Here is a 16,587-nt window from a genome sequence, read left to right on the forward strand (position 1 = left end):
AGTTGCCTGAATTTGTCAGATTTCCAGTGTTTGCCCCATTCCTCCTCAGCCTTAATGCTCTGGGGCACTAGCTCATTGTTCAGTGTTCTGGAGACTGTTTGATTCCCATCCTCCAGTCAGGAGTCCCCCTCTTTGCTCCCTCTCCCATGCCAGCCCTTATATTGATATGAGCAGGCCTGACGTTGCCAAGGTGATTCCATCACAAGGCTGACTCTAAGTGTTTCTCCTCTCCTTCCCAAGGGGTACGTGTCCTTGAGGGTATATATACTGCAGTTTTAAGTGCAGCATTATTTAAGTGCAGAGAACTGTGGGGTATGTGTCTGTGTGGACCCCTTGGTGATGAGGAGGATGGGAGTGTCACACAGGACAGTATAGAAGGAGGCAGGGGTGTGTGTGTGTGTGGGGAAGAGATGTTCTACCTACTCATGACATTGTACTGTCCAGCATTGCTGGAATCTCTAGTCCAACTATCTGGTGGCTGTATCTTCTCTTGTACCTCTTCTTTCAGCAGAAGCACCATGCTGGAGGAGTAGGTTGTTCCCCTCTGGATGGGGATGATTTAGATACTAAAGAACCTCAGTCATCAGCTCTGCAGAATTCTCTGTGGGCCTTGGAGAAAGGGAGAGTCCTTGTACAGTGTTCCTTGGGGTGGGATGTGAGTACCGGGTAGGGCATCACCTGTGAACGGCTTCAGTTGCTATGCAAGTGGCTCCCATGTGAATTTCAGAGTGGCCAGTGAGTTCGAGTCCCACCTGATTGGGATTGAGGTGGGGCTGGCATTTGGTGTATTAGGGACAGTGTTTTGGGGAGGATAGTACTGGAAAGTCTTTATCCCTGGTATGCACTTCCTTCTAACAGTGATTGGCTGAGAAGCATACACCTCCCTTAGGCTGGAATGTGGCCAGCACATAGGGGTTAAATCCACAGGGACCTTTTGTGACCACAAGTGATCAGGAATTTATGTTTATGTCCTGTTGGAAAGATGTCCCCTCCAGCATCATAATGCCCCCTAGCATTTGGGTCATTCCTCACTTATATAGGCGGGTGTCCCCTGCTGAGTCGTTCACACCACTCTCAGAAGCACCTGATTGCCCCTTGAAAGTCTCCCATCCTAGCACTGCCCAGATCTGACATTGTTCACTGTAGCTTGAGCTGATGAGCTTGTCGCCTCAGCTGATATGGGGACAACCGTGTTGCATTCAATCAGGTAAGCAGTGAGTACATGGAACTACAGGCAATACTGTGTAGGAGAGACTGAGCCAATGCCAGCCCCCCTGCCTTTTGCCTGGTGTGTGTCTTCACCAGCAATGTATGCCCCAGATACCTACCCACCCACCCAAATAGCTGACAACTGATGTGTCACCACTACCTCACTGCAATGGAATCCTGCAGGTGGATTGCAGCATAGCCCAAGCTGCTTACAACCACATTCAGCTCTCATAAAAATGCAGTGTCACTGGAGTGGCAACAAATCCAAACAGTGAGGGCATTCCCCCTGCTTCCTACTCTTTTCTCTGGGATCCAGAGTGGGCTTCAGTGGCACGTGATGCCTGTGAACTTGGTGCCACCTCTAATAAAGTACTCCCTGAAGAGCTTGGAATGGGCCTGGTAGGCGGAAGAGGCAGTAGCACTAGCTTTCTCTGAAAGCCACAATTGCAGCAAGTTAGGTTCATGCATTCTGAGAACAGGCTTATTTCTGTATCTTGTAATTGCCATAAAGGGAGGCTCTGGAATTGATACAGACAAGCGCACAGTGCATGCATCCGGGTCCCAGATGGGCAATTCTTTTAATTGGGCTGATGAAAAGGTTAGAGCTGATCAGGTGATATGGAATTTAATCCGCACCACCTTTCTGGCTACCCCTCATTGTGTAAGTGAGCAGTCAGAATGAAGTCCCTCCCATGAGGGGGGAGGGATGCATGTGATGAGGATTAAATCCTTTCCTAACCTTCCTTGCCCTGTAGGTGAGTAGTTGAAATAGGGCCCCAAGCATGGAGTGTAATGGTTTTTTTGTGAGAGGGGCTAAATAGGGTGATCAGAACAAACACTGGGAGTTATAAACCATGGGGATGTTAATGATCAGCAGTGATGGCGGTACAAGCCCCAGTCTAGGCTTGTAGATGGAGCTGCCACTAGCTTGTGGTATGAATCTGGCTGACCTCCTTCCCTTGGCACTGTGCTGTCACACTGTGACCCTGGGAACGGGGTGAGAGGAGCAGTTACGCTGGGGTCGGTCTGTGGGGTGAGGCAGTGTGCTGGCAAACATGAAACCAAAGCAAACTCCCGCCTACGCCTCTCTGAGGTGTTACTCGGTTTGGGGACTTGGTGTCTCTTTGTTTCATGTATGTGTGGAGGTGGGTGAGAGGAGGCTCTGTAGCCTGTACTCTGCTGGGCTGTCTCCTCCTCCCCCAGTTCCCATTGCACTAACTATATTGTTCACTGTCCTCTTTAATTGGCCACCTTTCTGTATGTGAACTCATCTAAATTCACTACCAAATTTTCAATCTGTTGCTCTTGCCACAGGATATGGGCCCAGTTTGCTGCAGAGGAGTACGTGGGGCCTTGTATATATCTCCATGCTGTTGCCAGGGAAAAGCAGCCAATGGTGCAGGGACTTTGCGGAGGACTGGTTCCAGGAACAGAGAAACCCTGTATGGCAGGGGTTCTCAAACTGGGGGTCAGAACCCCTCGGAGATCATGAAGTTATTATGTGGGGGGTCGCGAGCTGTCAGCCTCCGCCCCAGACCTCGCTTTGCCTCCAGCGTTTACAATGGTGTTATCAATTAAAAACACCTTTTTATATATTTAAGGGGGGTCGAACTCAGAGGCTTGCTATGGAGAAAGGGGTCACCAGAGCAAAAGATTGAGAATCACTGCTGTATGGAGATCAGAAAGCCATGGGGATGATCTAGAATTTAAAGCCTGCAACCTGCTGTGATCCAAGCAGAGCTCCCGTCAAGAATTCAACACAGAAGTCCCACCAGGGACTCAGAGACAGCTGCACCCGGATGTGGCTCTTGAGCAGGAGGTGGGAAAAGATACCTCCCTCCCCATCCACCCCCACAAACATACTAGCTGGGGTCCCGGAAGCGACCCAGGGTGAGCCCTTCAGCCTCTGGTTCTTCCCATTCCTTTCACTTCACAGATAATGAGCATAGTCAGGGAAAAGGGAAGAAGGGCTTTGCTGTTCGCATGCCTGTGCAGGAGCCAAGGCCTGAGCTCCTGAGCTGAGCTGCATCTGCAGGAGTTTTGGGCAGCTGCTCTTCTCCTGCTGACATTTCTGTTTGTTTGTGGGGGAGGTGACAAGCTACAGCTCCTGCTTGTGCTGCCCTGCGGAGGTCAGAGCAGTGGGCTGTCAGTGTCTTCATGTTTGCTGCTGTGGAGAAGGTGGCAGGTCTCCTAATCTGATTAGGGGCCAGAGTGTGCCTTCCAGGAAACTCTGTAATCCGGTCAAGGGGACAGGAGACCCAGGGGAGGGCTACAAATCCCTTTGTCTTGGGGGAGTGGGCCCTTCATTAGAATGCAGAGGGGAACATTCAGGGCCGTCCTTACCCATACGCAAAGAACGCAGCTGTGTAAGGCACGAAGAAAGCTTGGGATAGTAGTGGGGCCGAATTGATGTGGTGAGATGTTGTGAATTGGCCAGGCAGGCCTGGGCCCTGTCAGGAAATAAAAACACTTGAGTTGTGAGGAGCTGGACAGGCCCTGTCAGGTGGGGAGAACAGAGGTTCTGTCAGAGGGTGATATGGCTCTGGAAGGAGGGCAGAGATACTGAGTTAGGGCTGGTCTCTTGTGTTGTAATGCAGAGGAGCAGACAGTCTCTCCTGAGATCTGTTGAAGCCTCTAAATATAGCTTCCTTGGTCCTCTGGTTTCATTTCCTGCTGTTCCCAGGTCATCCCTTGAGATGACTCCCAGTAGCCTGTTCTCAAGCATACACTTGCTGTCTCCTGTGATGAGAGGGTTGGAGCCTGTTACCTCCTCAGGGTTATTGATTCCAGTGCAGCCCAGGTCAGTGGTGAACATCCTTGCCATCTGACATTGTCAGGCTCTCAGTCCAGCCTCACATGGGCAGGTGTCTGCATTGCAGAGTCCAGCACCTCTGGTGGGACTCTTTAGCCCCAGTCCATAGTCCTAACAAAGAAATCAGGTAGGTTTTGGGACTTGAATGCCCTTTGCACCCCTACAGCTGGCCCTTCCAGGACATGACTGAAGGACATTGGCAGGATGCGGTGTATCGCACGATTCTGTGGCTATTAAATTCACCCCTGGCCACAGAACTGTGTCCTGGAATCTCTGCTTTTAAATAAATAAATAGTTTCTTGCTGTGATGGTGGTGGTGAAGGAAACCTCAGAAAGGTGAACCCAGGGTAACCAATACAGCATTGTCTTCCTGAGCTTGTAGAGGGCCTGAAACAATATCCCCAAGAGGAGTGAACTGCTCTTTCATCTAATGGGCTTGTTATAGGGTAGCCCTGCCTGGAGCACCCTCCTATGATATGCCCCTGCGTGACAGGCATGCCTGCCTCAGTTCCCCTCTCTACGGTGGCCCAATAACTTCACTTCAGGCTTTTTTGTCTCAATGTTACACCTCAGTGGGGTTGGATAATTAAAACAATGTAGTCCAAATGGTCCATAACAAAAGTCTCCCCCACACAGTCTGTTGCTTGTACTGGGGTGAGAAGTCACAAAAACTCAGGACATCTTGTGTGTGGTATGTGGAGCAATGAGGGACTAGCGCTTTCAACCATGCCCAGACTCTGTCCTCCCCTGTCTGTATGCAGATGTCCTCTCCCCTACTTCCCCCATTCCCAGTGGCGTGCAGTCCTGCTATTTTCAGAAGAAACCCCCGGAGCATCCTCCCTCATTTCTCTTGCCTTTCCAGGGTCCTCTAGGTCCAGCTGTCCGGCTCCAAGAGGCATCTCCCACTGCTGCTCCCAGCCTTCATCCCTCTCCAGCCTTCTCTGGCCTTGGCTTTCTGGCTCAGTAAGGACAGCTGGCTATCCTCTCCCTAGCTTCCTCCCCCCGCCCCGCCCTTTTCAGCCTCTCAGCCCTGTCTTTGGGTCTATAAGATCAGCCAGTTAGCCCCTCTGCTTTAATTCTTGATGATAATTCCTCCTCTCTGCAGGGGCCTCTATCACCTCTATCATGCAAAGCTTTCCCTAGAGACCTACTCCAGTCTCCTCCACACTGCTCTGATTCACTGGGTGTAACTCCTGACCTTTCTTAGCCCCCAGGTGCTGCCCCACCCTCTTAATTGGCCAAACTGGGAGCGCACATTTTGTCACAGGATGACTGGACATGCGTCCTTTACAGGGGCCAGCCACTCTGTGATCGTACTGTAACTCTTCAGCAAGATGAGGCCTAGTGAAAGTGTGGGGACATCAACATCAAAACAAGCTGCAGCGACCGTTAGACACTTTCACACTTTTCAGCATGGATCGGAAGTAGCTGTAGAATGCTGAGACTTTCTGCAGCAAGATCTCTAGATCCTTCGGTGGAGTTTGGATCTGGCTAAGGAGAAAGTTGGATGTGTGGGAAGTCTGCTTCCTATGCTATCCCCAGTCTGGGGAGAAATAGAGGCCTCCATCTCCTAGGCTCTGAGTAAGGCATCTTTCACCAGGCCCAAATTCAGCTAATAAAAAGTTAAATTCTGCCTGGTCGTGCTGGGCAGACGGCCACTGCCTCACTCAGGGGAGCTGAAAGCCCGTGGCTGGTGGGAGAAAGGAAAGGGAAACAGAGGCTTTTTTTCTCCCTCCCCTCCCTGTACTGGGTATATTCAGCGAGACACTGATGTGAAATGCCTGCATTCAGTTTATACTTCATTGGCTTGACAAGCTATACAAATACAGCCAGTGTGTAACGGAGGTGGAGCTCTCAGGTCTGTGTCACAGATGGCATGATCTGCCTAGGGAAGGGCTTCAGCCTCTGTTGGGGGTTAATACCCAGTGATAGGTAGCTTGATGCCATCTCCACAGCTCTCCCTTGTCCAGGCCCAGCTCCTCCTCGTTGCTTTTTGATTGTCTTTTTTTTTTTGGTCCGTGATCATTTGGAGACTTTCTGGCTCCTTTGTGTGTGGACCATGGCCAGTCTCTCCCTGTGACGCTGGTTGAAGTTGCTCCTTGCTAGGTTTGGAATGTGCTTTGTGACTCGGTCTCCACCTCTGGTTTATGATCACAGGTTCTGCATCTGATGAGAGTCTGTCATAGGTTTGCACCTCTCCCTGCAACGAGGGATCTGCTGGGGTGAGGGATCCTTGCAGGCAACTGTAGTTATTTGTCCATCCCTACGATTTGGATGTTGGTCTGGTGCACTGAGCATCATTCACCTTTGGGGGAGGTTGTATGCTCTCCTGGTTGGGAGGTGAGACCTGACCATGGTGCTATAGGACTGAAGCATGATTTTGATTGAATTCAAACATCTCAGATTAATCCCCACCAACTGCTCACTTAGTCACATGTGCATGCATGTGCCTGCCACACTGTGCTTACAAAGGCTACTGCAACTGTCTTCTGTGTGCCCTGCAGAACATGCCCTGCTGTCAGTAATGGTCACTAAGCAGAGTAGTTTAACAGCTCAGCAAACTATTCATGGAGCAGCAAGTAATGGCAAACTTGAGTCATAATGCAAAGGTGGTCGCAACCCCACATTTGGGTGTGTTCCAATAAATGCTGCCCTGACACCATCCCCTTGGGCCATAGAAATCTGGTCCAGGTTCATTTTTCCTCACACTCCAGAGAGGCTTCACCTCTGGTCCATTTCAAGGGGGCCCAGGATGCTAGGTTCATCTCTTCCCAGGATGACTATTTGGGGGCAGTCCTGGTCTTGGAAACCAAGTCTGTGTTGAAAGTGACATGAGTCCATGGGCTTCTGTCCCAGGAAGCTAACAAAGCACCTCACTGCAAAGGGGTTTCCCCTACTGTGGTGCAGCTTGTCTCTACGGGAAGTGCTGGTGCCACAAACAGCCTGCCGTTCACCCGCTGCTGGAACTCTAGTGTGACAGATGGCCCAGGTGCAGTTCCACCGTGTGTATCCAGTAGAGTTGACGCTCCAGCCCTAGGAATCTCCCTTCTCTTCTTCCTAGGTCACGTCTCCCCCTCCCTCTCTTGAAGTCTGTGTCAGGAGCCCAGGGAAGCCCAGAGCTGAATTCTCCTCTCCCCCTAGGGGAGATTGTCTGGCTCCATTGGTGGGGTGAAGAATCTCAAGCCTCAACACACATCAGCCCTGAAGTGCTTAAGGAGTGGGAGTCCATGCAGATGCTGGCTGGGACCCACTTTCGCCACATAGCCCTCAGGGGAAGGGGAATGTGCTGGGCCACGTGCTGGCTGCTCTGTGTGAAAGTTCTCTCAATCGGATTATTTGTATCTTATCTTCTAGTCAGTGCCATCAATGACCAGTGCCTTGAGTTGCCCTGATTCTGCTGTAAGCCTCTTACTGCAAAACCGGGGGTCACCGTTAAAAAGCACATCACACCCAGGAGCGTTGCTGCAGGCACTTGGCAGCCAGCTGACTGTGTTAAAACACGGGAGGTTCTCCGTGGATTTTGCCTCCCTTAGGGGCTGGCAGATGGCAGGATTAAGGGGCTGCTCCACTGGGATGGGGTCCTTCAGTGACTTTCTTTGAGCATTGAACTGGGATCTGTTTTACTGGGGCTTGCATGGGCATTAACACAGTAGCATCCCTCTCAGCCAGCTCCTAATCAGGGAGGAGATAAGATCCAGCAATCCTTCCTCTCCTCTGTGGAGCAGTAGATCGTCCCAGTGTAGGGGACAGCAGGGCTTAGGCCAGGGGCTTGGACACACTTGCTGGGCTGTTTCCTTGCTGTTGCACCCTTGTGCTGGATGCTGGCGGACATAGGCCTGCATGTGTCATTGCTCCTCCAGACCTAGCTAACTCCACTTGTAAATCCACCTGCCTTTCTACCTATCTAGGTACTTGGTAGTCCTTGTAATGGCAGTAATCCCCCTCCCCCAACAAACACGCCCACCCTGCCTTGCTGTCCCATGTTTTCCAGATGCATGTGACAAGAGCTCCTTTCTTGCAATCTTCCCCATGAGCGTCCCCCTCTCCCCTTCAATAGGGGGCACGGTGCCATCAGAAGGTGATCATGTGGTTATCAGATCAGTGGGAGAGGCACATGGGACAGGCAGGATGCTGGCTCTAAGAGCTGATAGTGCCCTATGGCGGAGGCTGGTGGGCTGTCCAAAAGAGACGCTGGGATGTATGACTGGGCTGGCCTGTGTGGTACATGAGGAGGAGCAACAGGGCAATTCAAGTTGCCCATTTAAGGTGGGCAGCACTGCGGTCCTGCAACCCTCTCAGGCTGTGCTGGGGCTGCCTTATAAACCTTGTTTCAAGGATGTGTCATTCAGCTGGAGCTTGAAATTGGAGCTGTCAGTCCAGGTAGCGGCTTTTTATAGACACTGTTGTTCATTGGTGGTTTGGGTGCTGTGTGTACATCTCATCACTGCCCTGCACGCCCCCTCTGGGAAGTGAAGGAGGACATCACACCTCTTGTCCGAAGCTGCCAGCAAGGACCCAATTGTACAGGTGCCTGACATCAGGCCGTCACCTGCCTGAAAACTTTGACTGTAATTTGAATACTGTGGAGAGCAGACAGCAGGCTAAATGGGCCCTCTAGTTTCTGTGGTGGCTAATTCACTGCACACACAGGCCACTCATTTGGTTTGGATTTGAATTGCTGAACAAAAGCCAAGTAAGCCATTCCCACTGCCCTTTTGCCTGGTCGTAAGTGCGACTGCTTTTCCCTAAGACTGGTGTCCAGAGGTTGAGCTGTAGTGGAATTCGGGGTGCAAATATCTTGGCTCTTGTTTTCCCAGCTGTCCTGACTAAACAAGGCTTTGTGCTGGTTCATGCAAAGTTTGTCAGGTGCCTGTATCATTTATTTGAAATTCAAATCAATAGCTGTGACTAGCAGCCAAGGTGTTGGAGTGAGGGCTGCCAAGGGACAGGAACCAGTGTGGTGCAATGGGCAGGAGGGCGGGGGCCGGGAATACAGTTCCTGCTGTTAGATCAACCACCTGACTCTACTCCCTCAGCCTTGCTGACAAGTATCTGGGTCACACACAGGCAGCGGTTTGAAGCACATTACCCATGCACTCTTGCTGCTCATAGGGCAGTGCTGCCACCTGGTGGTGAAAGTCGTCATCTGCATCTATTTTGTTGTCTCAGAGTTGAGCCTGCAAGTGCAGTGAATCAGTGGAAGAGGATATAGAAGAGATATGGTCTAATTTTCCCCCACCCCTGCCATTCCTGAGGTCCCCACAGTGTTTCCAGGGGTGCAGGAATTAGAGATGTGACCTGAGGGGCGTCCTGACCTCATGGCCAGAAGCTTAGGGGTCTATCATAGCTTTCCTACTCAGATCTGAACCTTAGAATTCAGAAAATAAGATGCTAGTATGAAACCTCTAAACTGAATTACCAGCTTGGATCTGATAGCGCTGCCACCAGCCAAAAATTCCAGTGTTTGGCTCACTCTCGTCTCCCCAAAACCTTCCCTGGGGGACCCCAAGACTCAGATGCCCTGAGTCTACAACAAAGGGAAATAATCCACTTCCCTTCCCCTCTTTACTCTCCCTCAGAACTTCCCGCCCTGGGTACACTGAGATTTCCCTGCTTCAATTCCTTGAAACACAAAACAGAGAGGATTTACCTTCCCCCTCCTTCTTTTCCCTCCACCAATTCCCTGGTGAGCTCCAGGCTCAATCCCTTGAGTCCCTACTAGGAAAAATCTCAAACAGGTCTTAAAAAGAAGAAAGACTAAAATGTTCTCTGTATCAAGGTTGACAGTATACAGGATCAGTTGCTTAAAAGAAAAATGATTACAGCCTTATTCAAAAAGAAATACAGTTTAAACATCCAGCAAACTACACACAGTGTAAATACAAAAAACATGAGATTACCTGTTTTTACCTTTGTACTTATAACTTGGAAACAGAAGATTACAGAAGCTTGAAGAGAGAAAGTTCACTCTCAGAGCCAAGAGCAACAGAACAGAGACTCAGACAAAAGACACACACCCAAAAATTCCCTTCCTGAGCTTTGAAAAATCCAGTTTCCTGATTGGTCCTCTGGTCAGGTGTGTGGTTCCCTTTGTTAACCCTTTACAGGCAAAAGAAACATTAACCCTGAGCTATCTGTTTATGACAGGGTCCCTTGCAGAGGGTCATTAGTGCAGATTTTCAGACTTTGCCCAATGTGTTTTGGGCTTGGTGGCTGATTGACTATGGGCACAAACCGGCTCTGCTGCCCACTTCCCAGGATAGTCCCAGCTGATGGCAGTAGCGGCCTGAGGGCTGTGTTTGGTCTTTGCTGGCTATAAAATGGAAACGGAGGTCTTTCCCTTCCCACCATGGTGTGACCTTTTATTGTATTTAAAGTGAATTTAGTAATGTGGTATTACACCCAAGGCACAGGTATGGGCTTCAGTGACATGTTGCTGGCATTAAGCTGCTGGAGTGGCTCATACAGGCCAAGGTCAGAAGGGACTATTGTGATCATCTAATCTGACGTGTGTAACACAGGCCACAACTTCCCCCAAATAATAACTTCCCAGGAGTGGTGATGCATGCGCTGTGGGGGGTGCAACCAAGGTGGGGGCCTCAGAGTGCTGGGTGTTGAGGATGGGGGTGAGAGGGCAAGGTTGCTTCATGGTGGGAGGGGAGGCTGTGCATGTCATAGTGTTGGCAGATGGGGATATGTGGAGCTTGCTGACCACTCTCTTTGTGTCCCTAGACTCCACCTGCCCCACAAAGGCGTTCTCCCTTTCCTCCAGGGCAGCCAGCCCAGCCGTTGGGAATCCAGGAGGATAAAGCACAGGCCAGCAGTGTATAAGTATGTGGCATTTTTATTAACTTGCCCAAGCCGTGTAGTTTCGGCAGCTGCAGCAGCATTGCTGATCAAGAGCTCTCCTCCCTCCCATGCGTGTCTCACCTAACGTTACCCTCTTGTGTCTGCACTAAAAAAGGCTTCTGAGGGCCGGCCTGCCTGCCTACTGTGTGTGTCACTAACCTTGTCCCAGAGGGCAGCACTCTGTGCTGGACTTTCATCTGCTAACGCGGCAGCCTTGCCCTGGTTATTCTGCTACTGTGAAGCTTGTGACCTTACAGTGTCGCTGTCCATGAGCATTTCTGCTGGCTGCAGAGATGGAGGACAGTGGAGCAGTTGGTGACCGTTCCAGATTTATGACACTGTAGTACCTAGAATCATGACAACTCGCGCTCTATAAAGACCTAAGACTGATAGATGATCTAAATCAGTGGTTCTCAACCCAGGATATGCAGAGGTCTTCCAGGGGGTGCATCAACTCATCTAGAGATTTGCCTAGTTTTACAACAGGATACATAAAAAGCACTAGCAAAGTCAGTACAAACTAAAATTTCATACAAACAGTGGCTTGTTTATACTGCTCTATATACTATACACTGAAATGTAAGTGCAATATTCATATTCCAATTGATTTGTTTATAATTATATGGTAAAAATGAGACAGTAAGCAATATTTCAGTACTAGTGGGCTGTGACACTTCTTTGTATTTTTGTGTCTGATTTTGAAAGCAAGTAGTTTTTAAGTGAGGTGAAACTAGGAAGTATGCAAGACAAATCAAACTCCTGAAAGGGGTACAGTAGTCTGGAAAGGTTGTGAGCTACTGATCTAAGCAAAAGTGTCCAAGGGGTTGCGGGAGGGCATGTGGGTCAGATCAGGGCATGAAGCCAAGCTTCAGGAGAGTCTGAGCATGCGGGGTATGGATGGGAACACCTTTGGTCAGGCCATGTCTGGTATTAGACAAGTTGTGCCCCAGGAGTGATACCTCAGACCATCTCTCTTCACTGAAGTGGGGCAGGACCTAGAGAGGTGAGTCCTGAGGGCAGATTCCATTAGGTGAGCTGAGGGGGTGGTCCCAGGTCTTGGTCCCAAATTCTCTTTAATTGCTCTTTGTAGTATAACACTCAGAGGCTCCCATTGTGCCCGCTGTGCTGGGTGCGGCACAGACACACTGGAGCGTGTAGTGCCTGCTCTGAAGATCTTTGTTTCCTTGTTTTTGCTTAATAGGGTGCCCAGACAGCAAATGTGAAAAATCAGGTCAGGGGTAATAGGAGCCTATATGAGAAAAAGATCCAAAAATTGGGACTGTCCCTATAAAATTGGGACATCTGGTCACCCTATTGCTTAATGTGCTTGTGCCATTCTCTCTGCACAATAACCCCTGTGTTTCCATGTTTCCTGCTCTTCCCTCAGTGCCTTGTGTGGTAGGTGGCAAATCAGTGGTGAGCAGTGCCTTCCAGGCCAAATCCCTTTGTGATCCCCAGTCCTGTGTCCCTCCTATGTTAAAAACAAGGAGGAGTCCGATGGCACCTTAAAGACTAACAGATTTATTTGGGCATAAGCTTTCGTGGATGAAAAAACCTCATTTCTTCAAATTCATGGAATGAAAATTACAGATGCAGGCATTACATTTTCACTCCATGCATCTGAAGAAGGGAGATTTTTTTTACCTACGAAAGCTTATGCCCAAATAAACGTTAGTCTTTAAGTTGCCCCCGGACTCCTTGTTGTTTTTGTGGATGCAGACTAACACGGCTTACCCTTGATACTTGACACCTCCTTTGTTAGACACCAAAGGCTTAATCAAGCAGAGATGTAAGCAGTTCACTGCTCAGTCTGGGACTTCTTGGAAGTCTTTTGGATAGAGGCAGTGTGGTTGAGACCCTGCATCTTTGTGTGGCACTCCTGGTGGGGGAGGGACAAATGAGCGAGCCCCAAATCTCTGTGAGGCGGAATGAAGAGGTTTGGAAGGAAATGAAGTGCTGCAGTTTAAACGTCAGGGGGCGTGGGCACTCCTCTGTGCTGTGCTCTTAGAAGAGTTTGAGATGGAGGAAAGCTCTCCAGGGCTCAGCACAGAGCAACGGCAGTTTTCTGGTTTTTTGTCCTGCGAGGCTCTACCATCCCCAATGATGAGATTCGCACCAGGAGATAATTCCTCAGCCTCATCCATCTTGCTATTGAGACCTTTCTCCAGAGCTCAGCTTGTTGTCCCGTTAATAGGCTTGGCAAATTTGATTTTGATTTTTTTAAAAATCATTTTGATGGATGACGCTGATGTTTATTTTTAAGTATTTTTCCCCAATTTTTATTGATTTACACTTCTGCAGTTGTGGGAAATTATGGAGGGTCAGACAGTGGGTGGGAGGTGTCAACCAGCAATTATGTAATGATAGTAGATGAGATTCAGAATGTTAAAGCTGTATTACCATTCAAACACACACTGTCCACAGCATATGTCCAAATCTTCACCTTAAATCAAACTCCAAGTTCTCTCACAGCATTTTTCTTACTTTGCCTCTCTACACTTCGATTATTATCAGTGGAAATATTTTTGGTCAGTTTGTGTGTATATAGTGAAATCAACATTTACCAACAAAAATCTTAAGCCTTCCAAACCAACCCATTGTTGCTTCGTCTCATGCTCCAAATTCTGCCCCAAGTTTCTTCTAAGTCATCTCCCTCTTTTGAAATTTTCCCCTCCAAACATTTGGAGACTTTTCTGACACACATACAGCTTAGCCCAGTTAGAGAGGCAGATTGTTTAGCTTTTTAAAATCACTCCTCAGAGAGGAAGCTCAGCAGAGTCTGCACACGTGGGTTGTTTAGCTCTGGCCTGGAGTGGAATGAGTGAGATCAATAGCATTTACCCATTAGCTCTGGCCCCAGTTCCTCTTACGCTCAGGCCTGCAAATACATAGCCAAAGGAAGCCATTAGCCAGCCAACTGGCTTCTATGCTGACAGCAATTCTTGAGTCCCATTAGTGTGTATGTTAATCCTTTAGTGCCCATTCCTGCAACATCCACCCAGCCGTTGTGAGACACTGACGCCTGGTGTTTGGATTGCTTTCTTATACTGGTGCTCCCAGAGTGCTTTCCCCAGCAGTACTGGAAGCAAGAGAGCAAAGGCAGCAGTCTGGGGTTGGGGGCGCTAGCAAAGTCATCTTACTGTGTGCAAAGGCAGTGTCAACAAGCAATAGGCAGAAACCTGGCCAGTGGCCAAGTGTCTTTTTCCATGTTGCATGATGCCCAGGATTGCTAGCTCCTATCAGCGTGTCCGGCTGTATAAAGGACAGGACAGACTATTATGCTATTCTGCAAATGAATGTTACCTCCTCGCCTGGAATTCTGGAATTTTCGTCGCCTTGTCTCCCAAAGGACAGCACAGAAAAAGAAACAGGCCCGAGAGACCATCCATGAAAAAGATTAGTGGCCTGGAGAGACTTTCACATGAAGAGAGACTGAGAGTGATAAGTTTAGAAAGGAGGAAAATGAGAGGGGACATGATAGAGGCACACAGAATAATGAATGGTCTGGAGGAGGGAAATCGCTCTTACTTACCCTTTCTCATAATACAAAATCCAGTGGACATTTTGTGAAAGGCAGAAAATTTAAAACTGCTAAAAGGAATTACTATTTACATAATGCATGATTAACCTCTGGAACTCACTGCCACAAATTATATGTGACACCAAAGATTAAAAACAGGATTAGACACTTACATGAATGATAATGTCCACAGTTAAATGAGCTAGGATGGAAACTCCTCCTGAGCATGGGCCAAAGCATACCATGCTTGGGCTTATGGTTAAAGCACTGGACTGGGACCCGGAAAGTCTGGGTTGCGTTTCCTGGCTCTGCCATGGACTTCCTCTGTGACTTTAGGCAAGGTGCTTTGGGCCTGATTTTTCAGAAGTGCCATTGATTCCTCACCCTCCAAGTCCTCTCTCTCCTCTTCATTACAGACTCTGCTAGCTGGCTTGGGCACCTGCAGGAACTGCTGCTTTCTCTGTGGTTACAGGTGCATTTCCCAGAATGGAGCCCAAGCTCAGTTGCTTGGAAAACTTGACTCAGGGCTATGTGGTGGTGGCTCAGGGGGAACAGCCCTTCGGAGGATCATTGCTGAGAGCTGTGGTTTCTGCTTGAATGCATCAGACTGAAACTGGTGACAGCAATAGAAGGCGACGGAGCCCTTTAATTTCCCCGTCCAAACTGCACATGGGTGTTAGTCTCTCATGTGTGTGGGCTTTAGAAAGAGATTTGCATTGTTGATTCTGTGCAAGAGTTTCTCTTTCCTTTCGAACCGCACTGGAGGGGACACCAGCCCATTTGGGAAGAGAGAAGAGTTCAGCCTCTGTGGCCCACTCATTTCCCAGGCTCTGTGCTGTGATTGTCATTCATGCACTGGGAACTGGATGAGACCTTCCATTTATTCCACACTGGCCTCTAAACAGTCTTCTGACAGACAGGACTTTGGACGACTGGATGGGTCCATGGAGGGGCCTTTGGCTGCTTTGCCTTTTGGAAGCACCTTGGAAGTGGAACTTTGCTTGTTCTTACCTCAGGATTATGAATGGCTTTTCAGGGGTGGCCAGAATCCATGTGGAGCTGAGCACCTGCTCGTGGGGCGGTAGTATTTTCACTTGCATGTCCATCTCCTGCGGGGCCAAAACAGGAAGTCTGCATGTGACATAGTTGAGAAACAGGAATTGATGGAGCCTCTGTTCTCTCCTAGGGCTGTCAAAGCCGCTGGGCCCAGAGATGCAAAGTGTGTCAGTAGGACACAAGTGCCTCTGGCTGATCTCTGCAGGGTGAATGTCACTGCTTACGATGGGGGACCTAGAAAGATCTATGCTGCCGCTCCCAACCACCCTGATCTGGCATCTCGCTGACACTTGAAAGCAATGGAGGCCAAATACATCTCAATTTTTATGTCTTAAAAAAAATAAATTGGAAAAATAATCACCCAGTCCCACTACGTGAATCTGGATGATGATGATGGACAGCTCAGGAGCCACCTTCTGGGTAGCCTAGCTGAAATCTGTGCCCCCTTCCTTTCAGCATCACACCCATGATTGTTACAGCTAGCACCCCAACCACTCTGGGAGTGCTGAGGCATACCTACATGCCCAAGAAATCCACACTCCCTCCAGCTCCTGAGATCAGGCAGCCCCTTTGCAGGCCCTTTAGGTTCCTTTGGAACATCATGCAGAGCTAAGGGCTGTTGCTCTTCGTAGCTAGAAGAGACAGGTACTTGGGGCAGGAAATGGCCCAGAGCCTGGAATGGAGCTGGCAGGAAAAGGAGTGCTGTAGGGGCTAGAGAGGCATAGTGTCTGCTCTCTGCTATGCCCCTCCCTGCAGGAGCTCTCTGTAGATGCTTTTTGGCATCAGAAGGGGAGATATAAGTGATTTGTGTTTATGCAGGGAGGAATCTGTCGTCCTCCTACTCCCCTGTATGCGAGCTGGGCTTTACTGGAGAGTGAGCTGAGCATGGGCTTCAACAAGTTAATGTTTCCTGCTGCCGCCCCTTGGGCATCTGCAGAACTCTGGTTCCCTTCCTGGCCAGCAAAACAAAAATAGGGCCAAAACCAACTGCATTTGCTGCAAAAGCAGCAGCTCTGTACTGCAAGGTTCAAGAATTGCTAATGTCTTGTCCTATCGGCATCTCCTGCTGCTGCTTTGCTACAACTGTTTGTTCCCTCTGCAGTGACAAAGATCTTGTCAGGATATATAGCTGCGTGTAACA

General features: G+C 49.3%; 1 protein-coding gene across 11 annotated transcripts in view; it reads left to right on the top strand.

The window, feature by feature from the left end:
* DGKZ (diacylglycerol kinase zeta) overlaps nt 1–16,587 on the top strand; it is a 97,896-nt gene that overhangs the window by 22,597 nt on the left and 58,712 nt on the right. For 7 of the 11 annotated variants that reach the window (XM_032775090.2, XM_075065273.1, XM_032775092.2 and 4 more), the window contains exon 2: nt 10,754–10,852. The exons of the other annotated variants lie outside the window; for them this stretch is intronic. In XM_032775090.2, the coding sequence (XP_032630981.1) occupies nt 10,754–10,852 (99 nt within the window). The remainder of the gene's footprint in view (nt 1–10,753; nt 10,853–16,587) is intronic. 11 annotated transcript variants of the gene reach the window in all.

Source organism: Chelonoidis abingdonii, chromosome 4, assembly GCF_003597395.2.
Source record: "Chelonoidis abingdonii isolate Lonesome George chromosome 4, CheloAbing_2.0, whole genome shotgun sequence".
Classification (NCBI taxonomy): Eukaryota; Metazoa; Chordata; order Testudines; family Testudinidae; genus Chelonoidis; species Chelonoidis abingdonii.